General features: G+C 36.6%; 1 protein-coding gene across 47 annotated transcripts in view; it reads left to right on the plus strand.

The window, feature by feature from the left end:
* Positions 1–23724, plus strand: part of RIMS2 (regulating synaptic membrane exocytosis 2) — a 718020-nt gene that overhangs the window by 337670 nt on the left and 356626 nt on the right. For all 47 annotated transcript variants that reach the window (XM_089336449.1, XM_089336431.1, XM_089336432.1 and 44 more), the window contains one exon: positions 917–1842. In XM_089336449.1, the coding sequence (XP_089192575.1) occupies positions 917–1842 (926 nt within the window). The remainder of the gene's footprint in view (positions 1–916; positions 1843–23724) is intronic.

Raw genomic sequence — 23724 nt, forward strand, 5'->3', positions numbered from 1 at the left:
TAAATAATTATTTTTACTAATTATTTAAATTGCTGATAAAATTAGACCAATGAAAAAGAATTGTAGGCATAATGATAAGATAAATATTTGATGAATGAATACCAAGAGTGATCTAGATAGATGATGAAGACAACATTATTTTTAGGAGCTGGCACTTAGAAAGTATTTATCTCTAGAGTCAAGTCTAGTTTAGTTTCATTACATTTTTAAGAAAGTTTCATATTGAGATGTCAGGAATAGAAAGAATGGAAGGAGGTGTTTTTTAAAGTTACTGAATAACAGTTGAAGGATAGCTTAAGTGTGGCTAAGCAAAGCAAGGGAAGTGGAACAAAGGCTATTTTTACAGAAGCAGAACATGTTGCTGATTTTATCTAAATTTGGATCATAATTATATCCCACTGATAGTATTTTAAGCTTTTAATAAGCACAACTGGAGTATCTTTTAAATTACCTATTTGATAGGCTGTCATAGTGGTACCGCAAGTTAAGCCAACTGCTTGGAACACCCACATCCCATATATGCTTTCTGGTTGGAGTCCTGGCATTCCTGTTCTGATCCAACTTCCTGCTAATGTGTGTCCTGGGGCAACACATGATGTCTCTTGGGTTCCTGTCACCTGTGGAAGTGACCTGGGTGGAATTCTGGGTTCCTGACTTTGGCCTGGCTCAACCCTGGCTGTTGTGGACCTTTGGGAGTAAACCAGCTGATGGAAGATCTCTCTGTCTCCCCTTCTCTCTCTCTCTACCTTCCAAGTAAATGAACGTAAACAAACTTGAAAAAATTACCTATTTGAACTGAATAAAATGAATACTACTAAAACTTTTGTCATGTCTCTCAAAAATGTCAACAAATCAACAAAATGCAAAATTATTTAAATATTGCTTTTCTCATCATTATTTCCCTTTGGTTACTTAGGAAAAGAAGTCCATCAGTGTCCAGAGATCAGAATAGAAGATACGACCAAAGGGAAGAAAGAGAGGAATATTCACAGTATGCTACTGAGGATAGCGCAATGCCTAGGTCTCCATCAGATTATGCTGATAGGCGATCTCAACGTGAGCCTCAGTTTTATGAAGAAGCTGACCATATAAATTATAGGGACCCCAACAGGAGAAGTCACAGGCATTCCAAAGAATATATTGTAGATGATGAAGATGTGGAGAGTAGAGATGAATATGAACGACAAAGGAGAGAGGAGGAGTATCAGGCACGCTACCGAAGTGATCCAAATTTGGCTCGTTATCCAGTTAAGCCACAACCCTATGAAGAGCAAATGCGTATTCATGCTGAAGTGTCCCGAGCACGGCATGAGAGAAGGCATAGTGATGTTTCTCTGGCAAATGCTGAACTGGAAGATTCCAGGATTTCTATGCTAAGGATGGATCGACCATCAAGGCAAAGATCTATATCTGAACGTAGAGCTGCTATGGAAAGTCAGAGATCTTATTCAACGGAAAGAACTCGAGAGGCTCAGGGACCAAGTTCATATCCACAAAGGACCACAAACCACAGTCCACCCACCCCCCGGAGGAGTCCAATACCCATGGATAGGTCAGACATGAGGCGTACTGACTCACTAAGGAAGCAGCACCACTTAGATCCCAGCTCTGCTGTCAGGAAAACAAAACGGGAAAAAATGGAAACCATGTTAAGGAATGATTCTCTCAGTTCTGACCAGTCAGAGTCAGTGAGACCTCCACCACCAAAGCCTCATAAATCAAAGAAAGGAGGTAAAATGCGGCAGGTTTCCTTAAGCAGTTCAGAGGAGGAATTGGCTTCCACACCTGAATATACAAGTTGTGATGATGTTGAGATTGAAAGTGAGAGTGTAAGTGAAAAAGGTAAGCTCTCTGATTATAGATTTTACTATATTTAGAGGAGATTTTTGTGAGGTTTGTTTCTGAGCAAGTCTGTAATAGATATTACTAACTTTCTTTTTAAAAGCCCTTTAATAGCAATGATTATGTGAACAAAATTTTAGGTTATGAACAGTTATGTTGTCCATATATAACAAAATATATTAATTAAATTTTTTTTCTTACTTTGTTTCTGAAAATTTCTTGCATCACTTGATGGTGAGCTTTTAAAGAAATCTATTAGCTGTAGTTTTAAAAATAACATTTACTTTTTGTAAATTTTAATAAAAGTAGCAATATGTTTACTAAAGACCATCTAAAAAATTCCTAAAAGTGTAAAAAATGAAATATAAGTTTCCATGTTCCTTTCCCCCAGATATAACCATTGTTAACCTTTTATTGTATTTTCTTCATTATACCCTGTATATATAGGTATGGTTTACAGATTTATAAAATTGGTAGAATACTTTTTGCAATTTATGTATCCTCATTTTTTTTGATAGCATTTCATAAGCATTTTGAAAATTTTTTAAAAATGTGTTTTAAATGTCTGCACTAATATTCTATCATAAGAATGTGCTATTTCTTTATTATAGACATTGCAGTTGCTTTCAATTGTTAATATAAATTTATAATGATTATAAATAACTTTGCCTACATTTCCTATATATATATATATATTTATTTATACTTTGAATTCTTTTAAGCTCTACTTCAGATTATTAAATTGTTTTCCAGAAAGGTTGTAATGTTTTCTACTCCTGTCAGGTATATTTGACCCATCAGTCTCAATGTACTAAATGTTTGTTTATTTAATAGGATACAAAAAGAGCTGGCTTTTCATCATTTTAATTTTAATTTTATTGTGCACTAAATGATTTATGTTTGATGCTGTTTGATTCCTAAGAACTACTGGTTCATTCCTTTTATTCCTTCTGCCTTTATTTCTATTGGCTATTAAAGTTACTCTCATTGATATGTAAGAGCTTTTCATATAGTTAGGGTTTTACTATGTTTAACTGTTACTTGTTCCAAATATATTTCCCATTTTGATGTTTACCTATTATTTTCCTTTTATTATTTGAAAATAGTGTATTGAGTATAGCTAGACTTTGTATCTTTGGTGATTTTTTTTTCTAATTTCATCCTTCAAAACTCTTGCATCTCCAAATTATTTAAAAATGTTTCTGTATATTTTCTCATTTTTATTGTTTTTAACCAATAATATTTAATCTTTTTTGGAATGTATTTTGTTGTGTAACAAAATTCACTAGATTGGTGATTCTCTAAAATGGATCCCTTGTGCTAACATTGTACTGTCACCCACACTCCAATTTTTTTTTATCAGTCATTCATTTCTTGTTTGTAAAAACCAATAGGAATCAGTAAGGGAATTCAGGAAGGTAACTAAATAGGAAATGAATATAGAAAATTTTATACTATACCAAAATGATTCAGAATTATAAATTAACACAGGTAGGTATTGGATGCAGTGGTTAAGATGCTACCTGGGACTTCTGTATCCCATATTGGCGTGGTTAGATTAGAGTTCTGACTCTGCTTCTCTTTGCAACTTGCAAGTAATGTGCACCCCACCAGGACATAAGTGATAATTTAAATACTTAGGTTCCTGCTACCTATGTGGAAGACTCAGATTGAGATCTGGGCTCCTGATTTTCACTGGTCCAACCCCAGATGTTGTGGACATTTTGGAAGTGAACCAATGGAAGATCGCTCTCAGTCTCTTGTCTGTCTCTCTATGTCTCTCTGGCTCTCAAATTCACATGTATATACATACATGCATAAATAAGCAATTCCTGTTCTGAGCTAAAACTAGAAAATGTTATTTACAAATAGCAAACGGGAAATGAGAGGCCCTACGTGAAAAGTACAAAATTTTACCAATTAACTTAAAAGAAAATTGAGTAGAAATTTCATGTTTCAGTTGAGAACATTATAAAGATACATGCTCTTTAGAGATAATTTCTTGGGGTTAATAATGTTCTAGTTATAATTCAAGCTGAACCTTTGGAGTATCTTATTTCTAAAGTTAACCTGGAAAGAGAAACACTACTAAGAATAGCTAAGAGTAGTAAGGGAGAGCTGAACAGATATTAATCAAAGTGTAATACTGATAGAAAATTTGGCATATATCGGTGGAATTTTAAATTAGTATATTAAAATTAATGATAAAAACATAGAAAGCACAATAGACCAAGAGGGAGGAGAAAAATTATTTAATAAATGAGGTTGAGGAGAATACATATACAGTTGGAAATATAAAGTTAGGGACTTATTTCAACTCATTGCATTCAAATAATAAATTCTAATTAAATTATGCTTATTATAACTACAAAGAGAAATGTAGATCTTAATTTTCACTTAGAACATATATGTATATATGAATTTTATTTTCCTCAAACCTCCTTAAGTATATTTAAAAATCTTTAGTTCAGCCATTTTCCATAACTGTAAGAATACTCATCTAAAATGTAGGAAAAATAGAGTTGTGTAACCTTTAGTGATTTGGTTTAAATCAAAAGTAGGTATTTTTATTTTTTGCTAATGCGATACCTTCATATTACCACATAATAATGTAAAAAACCAGAAAGGCATTAATAAAATGCTTGAAAACTTTTTGTATGTAATATGTCTAAGAACTCATACTTTGTTTTAGGATTTTGAAATATTCACTTACAGCTGTGCATGATTTCCTTACAATCCTATGTGATACAATTTAGAAAAATTAAAACACTTCTAAAACATAAGAGAAACTACATTTATAGCTGTGTTCTCCTCTATATTGATCTGATAGACACTCTTGGAGGTAATTCTCTTTCTCATCTAACTAATAATTTGTTTCACAGAGGACAAATTCTGCTAATATTCACTTCTAATGGATAATTATACTTTAATTCAGATTTGGAGCAAGAAATCTGAATTTCTTCAATAAAAATAAAATAATCTTGTTTGATATTACCCCAGTAGTGGAATTCAGAGAGGCAAAATTGAAGCTGTTGAGAGAATGGGACCTTATGGAGTAGAGAATGGATTGTCTTATATTTTGACTGTTTATCATTAGACTGACACTTTTGATTGCTTATGAAAAAAGTGTCAGTGTGATTTGGGAATAAGTTTTTTTAATGATATCTAGCATTGTAATTGATGGCATTCCTTGGTGATTTACCATCACTTGTGGCATTTAGACACGTTTATATGGATTCATATAAACATCTTTTAAAAGATAATACATACAGACATCTTTCAAAAGATAATAATTTTCTTATTTTTATTATCCCTTGGATAAATAATTCCAGAGTGTTTTACATCTCAGATATTTTTCTTTACTAAGTTCATTTTGATTTTATATACAGCCTTGAAAAATGTGCAAGGAAAATTAGAATCCAGTAATCTAATTTTAAAATGTTAACCAATACTATATAGATATTGCTAGGCAACTTTATCATTGCAGAAGAATTATTTGTAGGCCCTACCATATCAGCTTCAACTACAAAGCATAAGCTTTCTTATTCTTTAAATATTAAAATTCCAGCCAGCGCCGTGGCTCAATATAGGATAGGCTAATCCTCCTCCTACTGCACTGGCACACCGGGTTCTAGTCCCGGTTGGGGCGCTGGATTCTGTCCCAGTTGCTCCTCTTCCAGTCCAGCTCTCTGCTGTGGCCTGGGAGGGCAGTGGAGGATGGCCCAAGTGCTTGGACCCCTGCACCTGCATGGGAGACCAGAAGTACCTGGCTCCTGGCTTCGGATCAGTGCGGTGTGCTGGCCGCAGTGGCCATTGGGGGGTGAACCAACGGAAAAAGGAAGACCTTTCTCTCTGTCTCTCTCACTGTCCACTCTGCCTGTCAAAAAATAAATAAATAAATATTAAAATTCCAGTGAAAATCCACAGCAAGTTTGTAAGTTACTCTTCTTTTTAAATAGCTTTCTTTGCTGTATTTTTTGCTGTTCTGTTTTTCTTATCTTTTTTTTTTTTTTTTTTGTTGAGTTTGATTCTTCTTTTATTCATTTGTTACTTTGGATGGATTTCATTCTAAATATATGGAATTTAAATCAAATTTGTATTAGGTGTCATTTCACTCACCACAGTGGTAAATGAAACTGATAATTATATCCGCAAGTGTCTGGGTCATTATTTGTGAAATGGTAACAGGGAGGGTTAATGGAAAGAATATTGTTTTTGGAGTCAAAGAGATCAAATTCTGAGTGTCATTCACTACCTACGTGACCTTTTCCTCACTTTTTAGCCATGCTAGGTCTTGTTTCCTCACCAAAACTATAAATTAGGAATCATATTATTTTTATTATTTGATAATTGCATGGGTCAAGTAAGACTACATATATATATATATATATATATAAATACTTGTGAAGCAGGAAGTATTCAAATGATTTTTAGATTACTTATTTAATTATAATGAGGTATTGAAGTCTTCTACAGGAAAATTCTGAAGAGTTTCAAATGAAAGTATAATTCTTCATTTCACCTCTTCCAGGATCTACCCTGCATTGAACTAGGCTCATATTTTCAGGCTAAGAGTAATATGTTTTTTAAATTGTTGAAATGAAATTTTGAGATGTAGTCCAATGTTTTCCTAAATGCTAGTAACTTATTTACTTGTTTTTGTGTCATATACTTTCCCAGTGCCTGTTATTTGCAAGGTGTTGGGATTGGATTCAGGGGAGAATATACGGATGAATGACATATTCTTTCTGCCTTCAAGAAAATTGAAGTCTAGAATAAGTAGCAATATAAGGCAGTTGTATATTAGGTACTATAGGACTTGAGAGCAGTGTGTGAGGCATTGGTTATATCCACTGATTTTGTGTGCTCTGTATGTTTTGTAACATTTATCTTTTAACTTTGTGTGATAAATATGCTTTTCATAATGCTAAATTGATTAATTCCCTATACTTTTTTTTTGGATTAAGAAAGTACAATCTGACATTTCTCCCCTCCCCTCCCCTCCCTCCTCTCTCCTCTTCTCACCTCCCCTCTCTGCTCTCCTCTCTTTTCCTCTTCTTTTCCTTTGAGTGGGGAAATATGTTAGATTGTTGATGTCGTAGTCTCTGAATTTAAATATTGAACATCCTTCTTGAAGTTTCAAATATAATTTTTCATAACCTTAAAAAGTACTATTGGCTTTTTTATGATTTCCTTATTGAATAATCTAGAGCAGATATCTGTCTCAGCCCCTGAGTTAATGTTTGTTTTGTTAGACTATCTTGTGTTTGTAAGAAGTTTAGCAGCATCGATGGCCTCTACCAACTAGATGCCACCTGCATCTGACGTCCAAAAATATCCAGACATTGCCAAATACTCCTTAGAGGGGAAAAATTCCCTATCTGCAACAACCACTCCTCATCCTTGAGCTGTCCACTTGTTCTTCCCTCCTTGCCTTCAGAATCATCTGGGTCAAAGCCAGAATTTTATTTTTAAAGAATGGACTACAGGGCAGAAAATATCAGAGTGAGGGTATTTATTCTGTAAAATATGCTTTTTAAATATGTGTGTCTTCATAGCTTTGCAATATTAAATATATGTTTCTTACAATGGATTGTCTAAACTGCTGCCTTAAATTATACTTTTGTGGCTTATTTGATGCCACTGTTTTCTACCTTCCTTTTCTCCTGTAGATCTTGAGAATGGTGGGGAAATGATAGTCAGTGGCTAGTTGATGAATTGTAGATGCTGTACTTTTCCTTATTAGATATATTTGCATGTCATAATTAAACATTTTTTTACCTTAATTACATAGTCTTGTTGTCAGCCATTTACACAACTGCCCAAAATATATCTAATTTTAAGCCATAAAGTTTGTAATGAAGCTTTTTGGTTTCTTTTGTATTCTGGGGCCAAATCTGATTAACTTCACTTTGTTGTTACAGACCTTTTTGTTTCACTGTAAATATGCAAGTAGACATTGGGCTAGCAAATGCAAGAACTCATGTCTGGCAATCACCCAAACTATACATTGTGAAATGTTTGATTCAATCATTAGATTCTTCAAAGTAGTACCACACACTTTTTTTTTTATTTGATAATAGCAGGGAGTGGAGACTGGGGGTTTGTTTGGAGGTAGGAGGGTGGGGTACTTCGAAGAAAAAATTCCTAGATTAGGAAGAAGTAAAGATAGACCATGTACCTTTCTTATAAACGTATGGATCATAGGTTTTAAAAACATAAATATTTGGGTTTATTTTAATTTAGGTGTTAGAATCAAAAGTGAAATTTATTACCTTGCATAATATCAAATTTTTTATAATCTTTAATTGATATTTTGTATATGTTTGCAAATAAAACAGACTATTGAAATGATAGATAATATACAGTAGCAAAATATTATATAGCAGAAAAGCATTTATGGTGCTTGAAACCAATTAAGTATATAAGGAATTCTAGAGAAAGTGGATTCCAACTTTGTATTTTTTTAAAGATTTATTTATTTATACAGAGAGAAGAAGAGACAGAGAGAGAGAGAGAGAGAGAAAGAGAAAGAGAAAGAGGTAGAGACAGATCCTTCATTTGCTGGTTCACTCCCTAAATGGCTGCAATGGCCAGGGCTGGACCAGGCCAAAACCAAGAGCCAGGAGCTTTATATAGGTCTCCTGCATGGGTGTAGAGGTCCGAGCACTTGGGCCATCTTCTGACTGCTTTTCCCAGATGCATTAGCAGGGAGCTGAATCAGAAGTGGATCAGCTGGGACATGAACCGGTACCCATAATGGATGCTGGCATGGCAGGTGACAGCTTTACCTGCTGTGCCACAGTGCTGTCCCCTAAACAGTTTTTAAGATAGTTGTAATAATGAAACTATTTAAAAATTTGCATTGCTAAGATTTTAACAACTAAATTTTAAAAAATATTTATGTATTTATTTTGAAAGAGTTAGAGAGAGACAGACTGACAGACAGATGTTCCACCTGCTGGTTGACTCTCTTGATGGCTGCAACAGCCAACCTTGGGCCAGGCTGAAGCCATGAGCCATAAGCTTCATCCAGGTCTTCCACATGGGTGATAGGGGCTCAAACACTTGGACAATCTTGTGCTTCTTTTCCTAGGCATTAGCAGGGAGCTGTTCCAGAAGTGGAGCAGCCAGGACGCAAACTTTTGATGATATGGGATATTAGCATCGCAGGCAGAGGTTTATCTGCTATGCCACAATGCTGACCAAAACAAGTACAAATTTTTAAAAGCCAGAGATTAAGTACACTTTTATATATTCAGTCCATGTACTGGTAAATTGCTTTTAAGCTAAATAATTATTTCAATTATAATGTGTTTCTTGGAATTTATCTTGAATAAAAAGCTCAATTAAATTAAAGTTGTATTGATATAATTATTTTTGCTGTATTAGGCAGCATTATATTATCACATAATCTTTTTAAAAATTAGTATATATTTCATTTGATGAAAAATCAAGTTTGTTTATTATAATATTTGTTTATAATATTTATTATCAAGTTGCTTGTGGACTTGAAATTATATCATATAAATGTAAACAGATTGAGAGACAAAACTAACTCAAAATTATTTGGTAATGTGTATCAACAGAAATCAACTTCTTGTTTCTTGATGAATTGTAGCATTTCAGAATTTTAAGATGATAATTCCTTCCCTTTGAATAAACCTTTTATTTTTAATTATAAATGAAATATCATAGTAAACTTTTGTCCACAGATGAAGGACTTTTAAATAGAAAATTTAGTACCCGAGTAGCTTCCAAGAAACTTTATCTTAGATTTCAGTGATTGGGATATTTGAGAGAGTGCTTAGTTAGTTGTATGAAAATTGAAAAGCAATATTAAATAATAGAGTAGATATTGAGGTTATTTTGGAATATATTAAATGTTAACTTTTAACCTCTTTTTTTTTTTTTTTTTTTGACAGGCAGAGTGGACAGTGAGAGAGAGAGACAGAAAGAAAGGTCTTCCCTTGCCGTTGATTCACTGTCCAGTGGCCACCGTGGCTGGCACGCTGCGGCCAGCGCACTGCGCTGATCCGAAGGCAGGAGCCAGGTGCTTCTCCTGGTCTCCCATGGGGTGCAGGGCCCAAGCACCTGGGCCATCCTCCACTGCACTCCTGGGCCACAGCAGAGAGCTGGCCTGGAAGAGGGGCAACCGGGACAGAATCCTGTGCCCCAACCGGGACTAGAACCCGGTGTGCCAGCGCCACAGGCAGAGAATTAGCCTATTGAGCCGTGGTGCCGGCCTAGCTTTTAACTTCTAAAAATTTTCTTCTAAAAAAGATAAAATTTGTTTAAGGATAGAAAAATATATAGCTTTGTGGAGAATGTATTATTAGTTGATGAGAGGCATATCAGCGAAAATGCCTAAAAGTGGGAGAAATAAAAATATTTGAGCTGAAAAGGCATTGAAATAGCAGGCAAGGTAAATCTAACTCAATATTTCAAGAAATATATGGTAGATATCTTCCTTCCTTCTGTCCTTCTATCTTTCTTTCTTTCCTTCCTTCCTTCCCTCCCTCTTTCTGTTTGTTCCTCCTCCTGTTTCTTTCTTTCCTCCATTTCCTTTTCATTTTTCCATTTTCTATCCCCTCCCGTCTCCCCTCCCCATCACTCCCCTCCTCTCCTTCGTTAATTCAACTAAAATATACTAAATGTCAATAAGCTGTAGTACTAAAATAGGAAACATAAATTAAGACAGGATTGTCTCTTGTCCTAGATTTCTAGCTTTATGCTACAGGAGTAAGAAGTTGGGCTCTAAATTTGCTTCATGTATGGTAGCTGACTCATCCAAAAAAACTTTATATGTGATAGGTTTCATAAGGCTGTTCTAGAAATGTTATATGCATGTAAGTTTTCTGGAATTTGTTTGACCACAAGATAGCCTAGTTTTTATCTAAATTAGAACAGTTAGGATATACAATGTGATTTTTATTGCATGTGGATATTGCGCATTTCATAGGAAATACCAATTAAAAGAATGATCAGGTAATGCAGTTTTCAGCACGTGGCTCCTGGGCCTAACTCATTCAACTACTTGTTTCTGTGTGTCTTTTTTTTATTGAATTTAGGAAGTTTTTCACATTTTTTGATGGTTGGAAAAAAAAAACTTAATTAGAAAGTATTTCATAAGACCACCATTTTGGCACAATGAGTAAAGCCAACTCCTGTGATGCTGACATCCCATATGGGCAGCAGTTCATGTCCTGCTTGCTCCACTTCCAATACAGCTGCCTGCTAACTGCCTGGAAAAAGTGGTGGGAGATGGCCCAAGTGTTTGTGGTTCTGCTACCCATGTGGGAGACAGGCTGAAGCTCCTGGCTCATGGCTCCTGTCTTTGGCCTGGTTGGCTGTTGTGGCCATCTGGGGGATGAATCAGTGTGTGAAAGATCTCTCTCTCTATCTGTCCCTCTCTCTAACACTGACTTTGAAATAAATAAATAAATATTAAAAAATAAAGTATTTCATCACATGAATATGATATGAATTTTAAATTTTAGCATTTGTAAGTAGAGTTGTATTTCAACATAACTCTATTAAAATTCATTTATTTCTTGCCTATTATTATTTTTGAATCATTGAGACAGATCGGAGGTGGTATTTGCGTTGTTTTGCAGTGCTGCCTTTCATACTACAAATTACTCTGAAATGTTTGTAACTGTACAGCAGGAGGAATCTCACGCATCCTACCATACTATAGCATTTTATTTTTATTTTATTGCTTGTATATATGTCCATCACGTCATCTAAGAAAAGGATCAGGAAAATGGACTGAATGCCAAGATTATGTGGCACTGTAGAATGTGAACCACTTTATTGTAAAATTCAGTGCCAAAATAGGGTGTTTATTATTTAGTTACACTGTGCATAAATTACCAGATTAAGCATCCACCAAAATATTATGAACTCAGAAAATAGCAACGGCTAGCAAAATCTGAAAATTCCATATGGTGGAAATAACCTTTCTTTGTTTCAAACTTTCATTTGAGAGGGATTATCAATAGTCTACTTCTCTGTAATTAAACTACCTGTTTTCAAGATTTTAAATGTCACTTGGTTAGCCAGCAGTGCTCAATACATCTAAAGAAATATTGAATTGTGTTTGAAAGATGACAGTTTCATGGTTAGGATAATCAGTGCTTGTGCCAAATGTTAGGATTTTGTCTTTTAGCTCTAAAATCACAAAATGAAACAGTCTAGAAATCTGACAATAGGCACTACTAGATCTAGTGTACATCTTTATTAGAGATTTGTCTCTATCATTCTGTTCCACTTTCTTATTTGGTCTCATTCTCAGATAAGCTTTGCTCATGTAGCATAAATAATTCTACTTGTTTTGGAAGTCCCATAATTCTAACAAAACATTGGCTTTATTTTCACTGAACTGATGTGAGTCATGTGTGCATTCTAATCATGTAGCTAGGCGGACAGAAGAGGCTGATTGTTTGTGAATCTGAGGGCTAGGATCAGGTTCACTTGAACCAAATGCAGTGGGAGAAATGTAAGTATAGGGAACTGACTTTCACCAAGGAAAGATTGAAGTATGCAATGCCAAGAAGGGTGAGTGGATACTAGGCAGGCAGAAGTCACAGATGTCTACTGCTGAAATATGAAATTTTGAAATATTTATGAGACATCAAACTGGAATTGTCAAGTAGCAGAGATACAGTCTGAAGCAATACTCTCTTAAAATTTGGGAGTCATTAAACCTTGGGAATTGATTAAATTATTCAGAATGAGAATGGAGAGAGAATAAAAATAGGCTCGGAACTAATGGCTGAAGGACTTCATTAAGTAATGGTCAGATGAAGGATGAGGAGCCTACAGAGGAAACTGAAAAAATGTAACCATCAAGGTAGAAGGAAAATCGGGAGTAAGTAGTAGTGTTGCAACTAAGAGAAAGCTTTACTAAGGTAAAATTATAACATTATAGTTAATGCTGAAAAGTCTAGGAATTTCAGGATAATAAAAAGTTTATCCTGGATTTGGCAACAAGATGATGACCTTGGCAGGATTTGATCTAACTTGGTAATCAGGTCAGATGCAGACCGAATGGAATTTGTGAGTACCTGAGATTTAAAGACGTGATATGACACATTTAAAACTGCTTAAGATTGGGTGTCTAGCATCTATCAAAAAAAAAAAAAAAGTATGCTAAGTAGAATGATTCTCACAAGGGAAGGATTAGGGTTAATGGGTATCTGGAATTTATTCATTGGCCAGTGAGGGACTCTTTATGTTTTTCTTTTTAGATATATTAATTGGAATGGATTTTTGAGTAAATATTTGGGTTTATGAGGAGGTATATTTCAGAGAAGGGCAGTTCAAGTCTTTACCATATATAACCCATTCTCACTGAAGATACTTATTTGCCTTTGTATGTACGTTATAATGGTTAAAGACCTCTTTCAGGAGTGAATAAATGAGCCTGATGCAGTAAAGTTCAGCATGGACATATATGATGATGTGACTGATGTTACTTATTTTAGCAGAATTCTTTATTTTTTTCCTCCAGTCTATTTTTATTTATTTATTTATTTTTAACTTTTATTTAGTAAATATAATTTCCAAAGTACAGTTTATGGATTACAATGGCTTTTTCCCCCAAAAAACTTTCCTCCCACCCGCACCCCTCCCATCTCCTGCTCCCTCTCCCATTCCATTCACATCAAGATTCATTTTCAATTATCTTTATATACAGAAGATCGATTTAGTTTGTATTAAGTAAAGATTTCATCAGTTTGCACCCACACAGAACATAAAGTGTAAAATACTGTTTGAGTACTAGTGATAGCATTAATTCACATTGGACAACACATTAAGGACAGAGATCCCACATGAGGAGTAGGTACACAGTGACTCCTGTTGTTGACTTAACAATTTGACACTCTTGTTTATGGCATCAGAAATCTCCCTAGGCTCTTATCATGAGTTGCTAAGGCTATGGAAGCCTATTGAGTTCGCCAACTTCGATCTTATTTCGACAAGGTCATAGTCAAAGTGCAAGTTCTCTCCTCAGAGTCCTGTCCTTCAGAGAAAGGTACCTCCTTCTTTTTTTTTTTTTTTTTTTTGCCAGAGTGTCTTGGCTTTCCATGCCTAAAATACTCTCATGAGCTTTTTAGCCAGATCCAAATGCCTTAAAGGCTGATTCTGAGGCCAGAGTGCTGTTTAGGACATCTGCCATTCTATGAGTCTGCTGTGCATCCAACTTCCCATGTTGGATTGTTCTCTCCCTTTTTTATTCTATCAGTTAGTATTAGCAGACACTAGTCTTATTTATGTGATCCCTTTGACTCTTAGACCTACCATTATGATCTACTGTGACCTGAAATTGATCACTTGGACTAGTGAGATGGCATTGGTACATGCAGTCTTGATGGGATTGTATTGGAATCCCCTGGCACATTTCTAACTCCATCATTTGGGGTAAGTCCAACTGAGCATGTCCCAAATTGTACATCTCCTCCCTTCTTATTCCCACTCTTATATTTAACAGAGATCACTTTTCAGTTAAATTTAAACACCTAAGAATAATTGTGTGTTAATTACAGAGTTCAACCAATAGTATTAACTAGAACAAAAAAAAAATCCTAAAAGGGATAAAGTATTAAATTGTACATCAACAGTCAGGACAAGGGCTGATCAAGTCACTGTTTCTCATAGTGTACCTTTCACTTCAACAGGTTTCCTTTTTTGTGGTTGGTTAGTTGTCACTGATCAGGGAGAACATATGATATTTGTCCCTTTGGGACTGGCTTAATTCAGTCAGCATGATGTGTTCCAGATTCCTCCATTTTGTGGCAAATGACCGATTTCACTGTTTTTGACTGCTGGATAGTATTCTATAGAGTACATGTCCCATAATTTCTTTATCCAGTCTACTGTTGATGGGCATTTGGGTTGATTCCAGGTCTTAGCTATTGTGAATTGAGCTGCAATAAACATTAAGGTGCAGACAGCTTTTTTGTTTGCCAATTTAATTTCCTTTGGGTAAATTCCAAGGAGTGGGATGGCTGGGTTGTATGGTGGGTTATATTCAGGTTTCTGAGGAATCTCCAGACTGACTTCCATAGTGGCTTTACCAGTTTGCATTCCCACCAACAGTGGGTTTGTGTCCCTTTTAGCAGAATTCTTAATGAAATGTAAGTAACGGCTTAATTCTTAGGAATCTAAAATCCTCGTGGTACTTTTGGTGTGATCTTCAGAATATAATTATATCAGTGAAGTAGTGGAAATAACTGTGGAATAAAATAGCAGGATCCAAGAAAACATGAATTTTAGTGATTGACCAAGATGGTAAGAATAAGTTAGATTATATGTAAGATTAAATAAATAAAAAATAAATTAATGAGAATAAAAGAAGTATGTTAAAATTCTGAGTTAAGAATAAATAGGTGAGCATAGAATAATTTGTGTTTTTTTTTATTTTTTTTTAACTTTTATTTAATGAATATAAATTTCCAAAGTACGATTTATGGATTACAATGGCTTCCCCCACATACCGTCCCTCCCACCCACTACCCTCCCCTTTCCCACTCCCTCTCCCCTTCCATTCACATCAAGATTCATTTTCGATTATCTTAATATACAGAAGATCAGCTTAGTATACATTAAGTAAGGATTTCAACAGTTTGCTCCCACACAGAAACATAAAGTGAAAAATAATAGATGATTTTTTTAAATGATGATGAAATCAGATCAGACCTATTGTCATGTTTAATCCCAGTGAGAGTCAAGTTGGGAGTTGATAATTTCTTTTTTTTTTTTTTTTTTTACAGAGGATCAGTTTAGTATACAACAGTTTGCACCCCCATAGAAACACAAAGTAAAATATATTGTTTGAGTACTCGTTATAGCATTAAATCTCAATACACAGCACATTAAGGACAGAGATCCTACATGAGGAGTAAGTGCACAGTGACTCCTGTTGTTGACTTTACCAATTGACACTCCTGTCTATGGCATCAGTAGTCTCCCTATGCTCCAGTCATGAGTTTCCAAGGCTATGGAAGCCCTCTGATCAATGCATTTTGGATCCGATTGTATCTTACAAAACAGTACATCTATTTGGAAATGTGTTTGTGTGTGTGTGTGCGCGCAGAATCAGCAGATGGAGATTCAAATAATAATCTGACAGATGATTCTACAAGTCATTGATTTCAGTACATCTTATTCTGTATATATTTGGAATTTCTAAAAGAAAAATTAGGTGCTTGAAATCCTACATTATAAAGACATATGCTTCAGTGTTTGTATGTGCTTTTTATTTTAATATGGAAAATTTAATTTGTTTCTCCTTCATTTTTGGAGGGTGATTTTTCTGGTATAGAATTCTTTTTTGGCAGGTTTTTTTTAAAAAAAAATTTTTAAATGTGCTTTTTTTTCCCTTAGCACTTTGACATAGCCTTCCATTTGATGGGGGAGTCCGTTTCTCTTTAGAGGGTCAGCTGTTGGTATTTTTATTTTCCTTTACACAGTGAATCTTATCTCTTGCTGCTTTCAGCATTTTTTCTTTGTCTTTGGATTTCAGCCATTTAACGACAGTGTATCTCGGTGTGGATCTCTTAATGTATATCAAACTTGGGGTTATTGAGCTTCTTGGGCCTTATTTTTCTTAAATTGGTAAAAGTCTCTGCTGTTATTTTTCTGTTGGTTTTTCTGCATCTTTTTCTTCCAGGTATCCCCTTACATATGAGTTCATCATTATGTGTCTGTTCGTATGTTTCATATTTTCCTCTTTGAAGTTCTTTTCTTTTTCAGTGTTTTTTCTCTCACTTGCTCTGTTGCTCAGAGTGGATAGTTTCATATTTGTGTTAGAATGTACTTATTTCATCTGCCTTCTTTTCCTTTTCTTTTCAAGATTTATTTATTTATTTTAAAGATAGAGTTACAGAGAGAGAAGGTGGTGGGGCAGAAGGGAAAGAAAGAGAGAGAAATAGAGATCTTGCATCCACTGGATCACTTACCAAATGGCCAGGGGTGGGCCAGGCCAAAGCCAGGAGCCATGAGCTTCTTTGGGGTCTCCTATGTGGGTGCAGGGGCCCAAGTATTTGGACCATCTTCTGCTGCTTTCTCAGGCACATTAGCAGGGAGCTGGATTAGAACTAGAGCATCCGCGACATGAACCAGCGCTATATGGGATGCTGGTGCTGCAGGCAGAGGCTTAACCTTCTGTGCCACAGTGCCATCCCCCAACTGCCTTCTTAAATTTGCTGTTGAGCTCTTCCAGTAAATGTTTCATTTTGTCTATAATATTTTTCAACTCAAGAATTTTTTTTTCTTTTTACAGATTGTGTTTATCTATTGAGATCTTCTACTTATTGAGTTATTGTCATATTTTCATATGTTTTCAATAAAGTTTTCTTTTAAAAAACATATTTATAATAACTACTTTAAAATATTTGTCAGCTAAATTCTATATCTGGTCCAGTCAGAGATAGTGTCTTAGTTTGGGTTGCTATAACAAATTACCGTAGACTGAGATGCTTAAACAACAGACTCATTTCTTATAGTTCTGGAGGCTAGGAAATCTGGGATGAAGCTGCTGGCGGTTTTGGTATCTGGTGAGGGCCTCATTATTGGTTTGCAAATGGCCATCTTTTTTGTGTATCTTCACATGGTGGAGAGAGAAATAACGTCTCTTTTTGTTCTTACAGTGGTTCCAATCCCATTATATGGACTCCACATTCATAACCTCTCAGTGCTTCTACACTGGGGATATGGGCTTCAACATATGAAATTGGTCCATAGCAGTCAATTTGTTTGACTGCTTTTTTTTTTAGATTTATTTTATTTATTTTAAAGACAGAATTCAGAGAGAGGTAGAGACAGAGAGAGAGTTCTATCCTCTGGTTCGCTCCTCAGATGGCGGCAATGGCCGGAGCTGTACTGATCCGAAGCCAGGAGCCAGGACCTTTTGGGTCTCCCATGTGGGTACAGGGGCCCAAGGACTTGAGTCATCTTCTGGCGCTTTCTCAGGCCATAGCAGAGAGCTGGATTGGAAGCGGAGCAGCTTGATCTAGAACGGGTGCCCATATGGGATGCGGGCTCTTCAGGCCAGGCTGTAACCCGCTGTGCCACTTGCTGGCCCCTTGACTGCTTTTTTCTTCCCTGGTTATCAGAGTAATTTCCATGTTTCTTTGCATGCCTCATAATTTTTGGTTCAAAACCAGTTATTTTAGATTTTGATAGTTTAATTCATCTGTATTCTTATTTGTTTTCCTGAGAATCACCTCATCCTTTTCTTTTTCTTCTTCTTTAGCAATTTACTGGAACTTAAAGTGTGGAATCTATCACCCCTGTGGTATGCGCCCACTGATGTTCATGCTGTCTTTGTTGTATGCATATACTATTCTACCAATCACTTCTGTATCTGCCTAGCCTAATTGTTAGCCAAAGATTTGAGCAGAAGTTGTGCTCAAAATATTTTTAACTTGCAAGACTTCCCTCCTCTGTCATTTAATCTGTGTGTGGTATAGAGACACATTCAAAGATCAGCCAGTTTATAAGTTTCCTCTGGGTTTTGCTTTCTATTATGCTCTCTTGGGATTTACCCTGTGCATGGTCTAATTTCCTAGTCACCTCATGATTGAGAGTTTATCTAGCTTTTCTCAGGATCTCTCATAGCCAGGGTCTTCCTGTCAAATCTTTGGTCTGCCTGTCCCCCTTCCTTAGACTACAATCTTGGGCAGGTAAAAAATGCTGTGTTTCTCAGTTTCTTAGTGATTTTGTGCTTTTAGCTAACAAAGCCATGGGTTTTCACCTCTACCCAAAATCAAGTTTGTGTCTTCTGATAACCAAGCTGCTAATTTTCCCAGCCATCCCCACACTGGTAAATCTACTGACCCCCTTTGTGAACCCTGTATTGTCTAAATGAGGGTTATAAGAGCAGGTCCAACTAAGAAGGTAACCTACTACTATTATTATTCTTTGAAGCTCTAGAAGTTTTTTTTTTTTCAATTTGGTACTTGCCTTTACTTGATTTGCACAGCCATACAATTGTTGTCTTTTATAGTTTTTTCCTTGCTTTTACTTATCTTTTTAATGAAGAAAACTAGTAATTATACATGCCACTGTTCAAAAGTTTCTTCTTGTCATGATTTCGTGTCTGGAATTCAGGAAGGGTTCAGCTGGGTAATTTTTGTTCTTCCTGTGGTGTTTTTGATGTTATTTCATAGAACTTTTCTGGTGGTATAGGATGCTCTGGAAGTTTTAGGTGGATTTTTCTTGTTCATCTGGCACCTTGGCAGAGGTGAAAAGAAGACTGTGATTTGGGATTCTGATCCAATACACTTTCTTTAGCCTCTCTAACATGGCAGCTTCTAGTTAGCAGGGCTGTTTATAGGGCGGCCCAGAGCCAAAGAGACAGAGTTCCCAAGTAATACTGATTTTGACCTAGCTTTGAAGTCATACAGCATTATTTTTACCATATGTTATAAACACTGTATGTGCAGGAGGGCATAAATACTGGTTCACTCAGAATCATCCATGAACTTTAATATGTGATATATACATCTTCATTGTTTTTGGCTCATTACTATGAATTTTCTCTCAGGTCTCTTCTTTAGACATTCTTTTTTTGTTTATTATTTTTTAGATAGCAAAGAGTTAGATGGGGGTGAGAGAGAAAGTAACATCGGGTCTAGGAAAGGCCAAAAACCATGAGCCAGTAACTTCATCCAGGTCTGTCAAATGGGTGGCAGAGGCTCAAGAACTCAGCCATCGTCTGTGGCCTCCATCTGAATAAGCAAGAAGCTGAGTTAGACATCCAGACATGACTGAAGTCAAGGCACTTCAGTGTGGGATGTGGACATCCTCTGTGATTGCTTAACTTGCTGTGCCACAACCGTCTCTCTTCTCCAGACATTGTTTTCCCCAATCTTTTTTTTTTTTTTTTTTTTTTTTTTTGGTAGGGGGGAGGATGAAGGCAAGAGGACATTTAATTGGTAGATGAATGGGTAGCAGTGTAAGGCCACCACAAAAACACCAAACACTGGAGTAAGGCAGAGGGTTTATGGGGGAAACCTAACAGACCAGAGGGAAGGAGCAAAGAAGGAAAAAAGGGAGAAGGAGAGCGAGAGCGAGATCGAGAGAGAGAGAGCGAGATCAACAGACAGAGATCAAGAGAGCCCTGTGTTCAGGAACAGGTCCTTTTAAAACTTTGCTGGGAGGTTGGGCAGGGAATTAGGAGCAACGAATCCCATTAGAATGGGAGTAGAGCTGACACCGGTGGTTGGGCCATGGTGTCACCTGGCTTCCAGCAATGGTGGTGGGGGCTAGAGCCTAGGATGTCATCTGGGGTGTAGATTGCACCACAGATAAGACTGCCCCATTTTGCTAACATTCCCCCCTTTTGTTTTTTATAAAGCAGGCTTTGTGAGGGATTACATCAGCCCAAAAGTCCAGGAGGGGTAGAGGGACGATGATCTATCTTTAGAGCTATTTCCTGCTGACATGGGGTGAGGAGGTACTCTCTGCTGGCATGGAGTAATGTCTTAAACCACTGTCTCTAGGGTGGGGAGCAAAGTATATCCCTGTAGCAGCATTTGGTTGACCACATGGTTGGTGAAGGCCTTGGTTTGTTCCATTATCAACTCTGGTAAACAGTTAATCTGATATGGTAGTATAAAAGACAGGGTGAGATTAGCAACCAATGATCCTAAGAGTGACATTAACCAAATAATGAGTGGATTTCATAGAGGAGAGGAAATGAGGGGGGTCTCTGGACCCTTGTGAAGACTGTCTGATGGATGTGGTTTAAAGCTGATCCCAACCAAGACTAGGAGAAAGGCCTCATCTTTTGCAGGTGGAGAGGTTTGTCTGTAGAGAAATTCTGGACAATCATACAACAGTAAGTGGGGGAGAGGACCATCAATACACACAGATCTGGAGGAGAGCCATTGATGTTAGAGTAGAAGCTATGATTACAAAGGAATGTGTAGGCTATATAGGGTCTAGAACAAAGGACAGAGTCATTATTGGAGAACCTAAGCGAGCTGCTGTCTAAACCATGACTAAGTTTTCTGATTGAGAGGCAAATAGAAACTGACAAGAAGGGGCCTGATAATAATCAGTTGGACTTTAAGGCCTTGTCAAGTTAGGAGGCCCAGACTTATCTTTTCACATGGGGTACATATTAAGGGAGGTGTGAACCTCCTTGCAGAAGGCACCCTGTTGACTTCCATTGCCTAGCTGGCCTGGGAGGAGAGTTGGCCTGGTAAAGGCAGGTGGCATCTCTAACAGGAAATTTACAGTGCTGCCTGCAGTGTTACCCTACTTGGCTGTCCCCTAGCAGCGGTTACTTTGGAAGCTGGGCCGAGTGAAGGGCTTTTCAGCTTAGAGCAACCAGATCTGTGGCTCTGACCTGGGTGTCCTTCGACTCCAGGGCAGTTCCATTTCCAGCGATCCAACTTTTGAGTGGCAGAGCTGCCAGGGCTCTTCATAAGCTGACTTTTGCTGAAGCCCTGGATTTCCACATTAAGAACCACTGTAGTGGACTGGCCCGTTGGATCTTCCTGATGGCAGATCACTGTACAGAGCAGCTTTTAATAGGCCTGGCACCTATTTTTACATTATTTCTGATACCTAGCTTTCTTTTCCTCCTGTTTTTTGTTAAAGCAGACCAGAGGATATAAGTCAAGATGGTGCTCAAATCCTATGTCTAATCTTTGTGGCCTAAACTAGAACTAGAAGTCTATAGTCACAAGTATGTTCTGATAGTGTTTTTTCTTTTTTCTTTTTTCTTTCTTTTTTTTTTTTTTTTTTTTGGTGAGGTAGACAATGCCCACTAGTAAAGCTATGTCCTCACTTTAAAGGTTTCTTTCCCTTTGTTTAGTCTGAAAGGGAGGTTTTGCCTGTTTACTGTGCCTATGGCAAAGTAAATCTTGCTGTGAAATCATAATTTAAGCTCTCCTTTTGGCTATTCTATTATTATAGAAAATGTTAGCCATTCCTTTTATAAGATCTAAAAATCAAATTGTGCATCTTGGCGAGTACTTCAGAATAGAGTCAGTTTCCTACCTGAAAGTGAATAGAGAAATGAGGGAAAAAGTCAGGCTTAGAATAGAGAAATGAGGGGGCCAATCCCTGATCGCTTATGACAATAACAATATCCAATGAAAACTTAGCAAGCAGTTTCAACCATTAGGTAACAACTTAGGAAAACATTTACTGGAAGGTCCAGTGCCTTGTATAAATTTCAAGAATACATGTATTTAGAAACATCTCTAAAATGTCTAACGTGGTATAGCTTGTTTAACCAGCAAACTCAAGGACAAACATATAAAAACGTTTTAGGGGCCGGCGCCGCGGCTCACTAGGCTAATCCTCCGCCTAGCGGCGCCGGCACACCGGGTTCTAGTCCCGGTCGGGGCGCCGGATTCTGTCCCGGTTGCCCCTCTTCCAGGCCAGCCCTCTGCTGTGGCCAGGGAGTGCAGTGGAGGATGGCCCAGGTGCTTGGGCCCTGCACCCCATGGGAGACCAGGAAAAGCACCTGGCTCCTGGCTCCTGCCATCTGATGGGTGCAGTGCGCCGGCCGCAGCGCGCCGGCCGCGGCGGCCATTGGAGGGTGAACCAACGGCAAAGGAAGACCTTTCTGTCTCTCTCTCTCACTGTCCACTCTGCCTGTCAAAAAAAAAAAAAAAAAAAAAAAAAAAAGAAAAGTTTTAGTTTCTTTCTACCAACAGAGTTAAAACATCTGATACCGAGATTTAGGTCACATGAATCAAAATATATCTTTGACTAATTTTAGCAGTTTAAACTGATGAGCAATCTTTTATCTATAAGCCAATTAAAACAAAGCTCTTAATAAATTTACCCATGTAGACATACAATATGTATACACATATACCATAACCTACAAGACAGAACAATAAAGCAGTTTCAGTAATAGCTTTTTAAAATCTTTAACTTCTTTTTGTAAATTATTGATTGATTTGAATTACTTTATGCTCTCAGTAACCTCAGTTAACAACATTTTCTCTTAGTTGGAACCTGTAGTACATTACTGGCTTCATCTGTTTGCAGAGCCTTCCCAAAATACTGAATACAATAGAAGTGGCTGGAAAAAGTTCATCAGAACCTATACAAAACTGTGGATGACGAAAGACTTTCAGATTCCACGTTTAAAATTATAAATTCATTAACCAACAAGTGGCACTTGCTTACTTCACACAGTATTTTCGAAAGCACCCGTAGGAATTAGCAGAACATTTAACCCTTTAGGTCTCTGTGCTTTTCTCATTAAGATAACCATCATGTCTAGTAACACAAGATCATTAGACTTTTTAACTTTTAGACATTTATATCAGTAGCATTTGATATTATCAAAACTTAAAATTTAGTACCACTTCACATCTTGATGGTACTTTTAATGTAATCCAAATAGCCTGTTTATTTGGTATTTCAACAATATGAGAGACATATATCCTTTGATATTTCCAGGGGCCCAATTGGTAATATCAAAGTTAAAATTATTTGGACTTTGATTTTGTGAATGCCTGTCAAGGATGCCAAGAAGTTTAAAATATCTGGTTGAAATAAGATCCCTTAACATCATGACATAAAATAGATCAGATTTGATCATTGTTAGAAGGCGATTATTCAAATGTTTTAGAGTAAGCATATATTCAAACAAATCATAACTCTTAATTAAAAACTCAGCTGCTTTTAAACAATTAGAACCTAACAGAGACATTAAGAGAACATAGAGATTACTTTAACTCATTGCTTTAACAGAGGATAGGATTCTAATTCTCTGTCAAAGAGAAATAGATTAATAGCTTTTATATCCAAAAATTTCTTTCTTTCATAACCTTCTGTGACTTCCACACACCGTTTAAAACTTACTTGAAACTTTCTGTCATTTCCATTTCAATCTAGATT

This window comes from Oryctolagus cuniculus, chromosome 6 (genome assembly GCF_051225735.1).
Source record: "Oryctolagus cuniculus isolate XC-2025 breed Fujian yellow rabbit chromosome 6, ASM5122573v1, whole genome shotgun sequence".
Classification (NCBI taxonomy): domain Eukaryota; kingdom Metazoa; phylum Chordata; class Mammalia; order Lagomorpha; family Leporidae; genus Oryctolagus; species Oryctolagus cuniculus.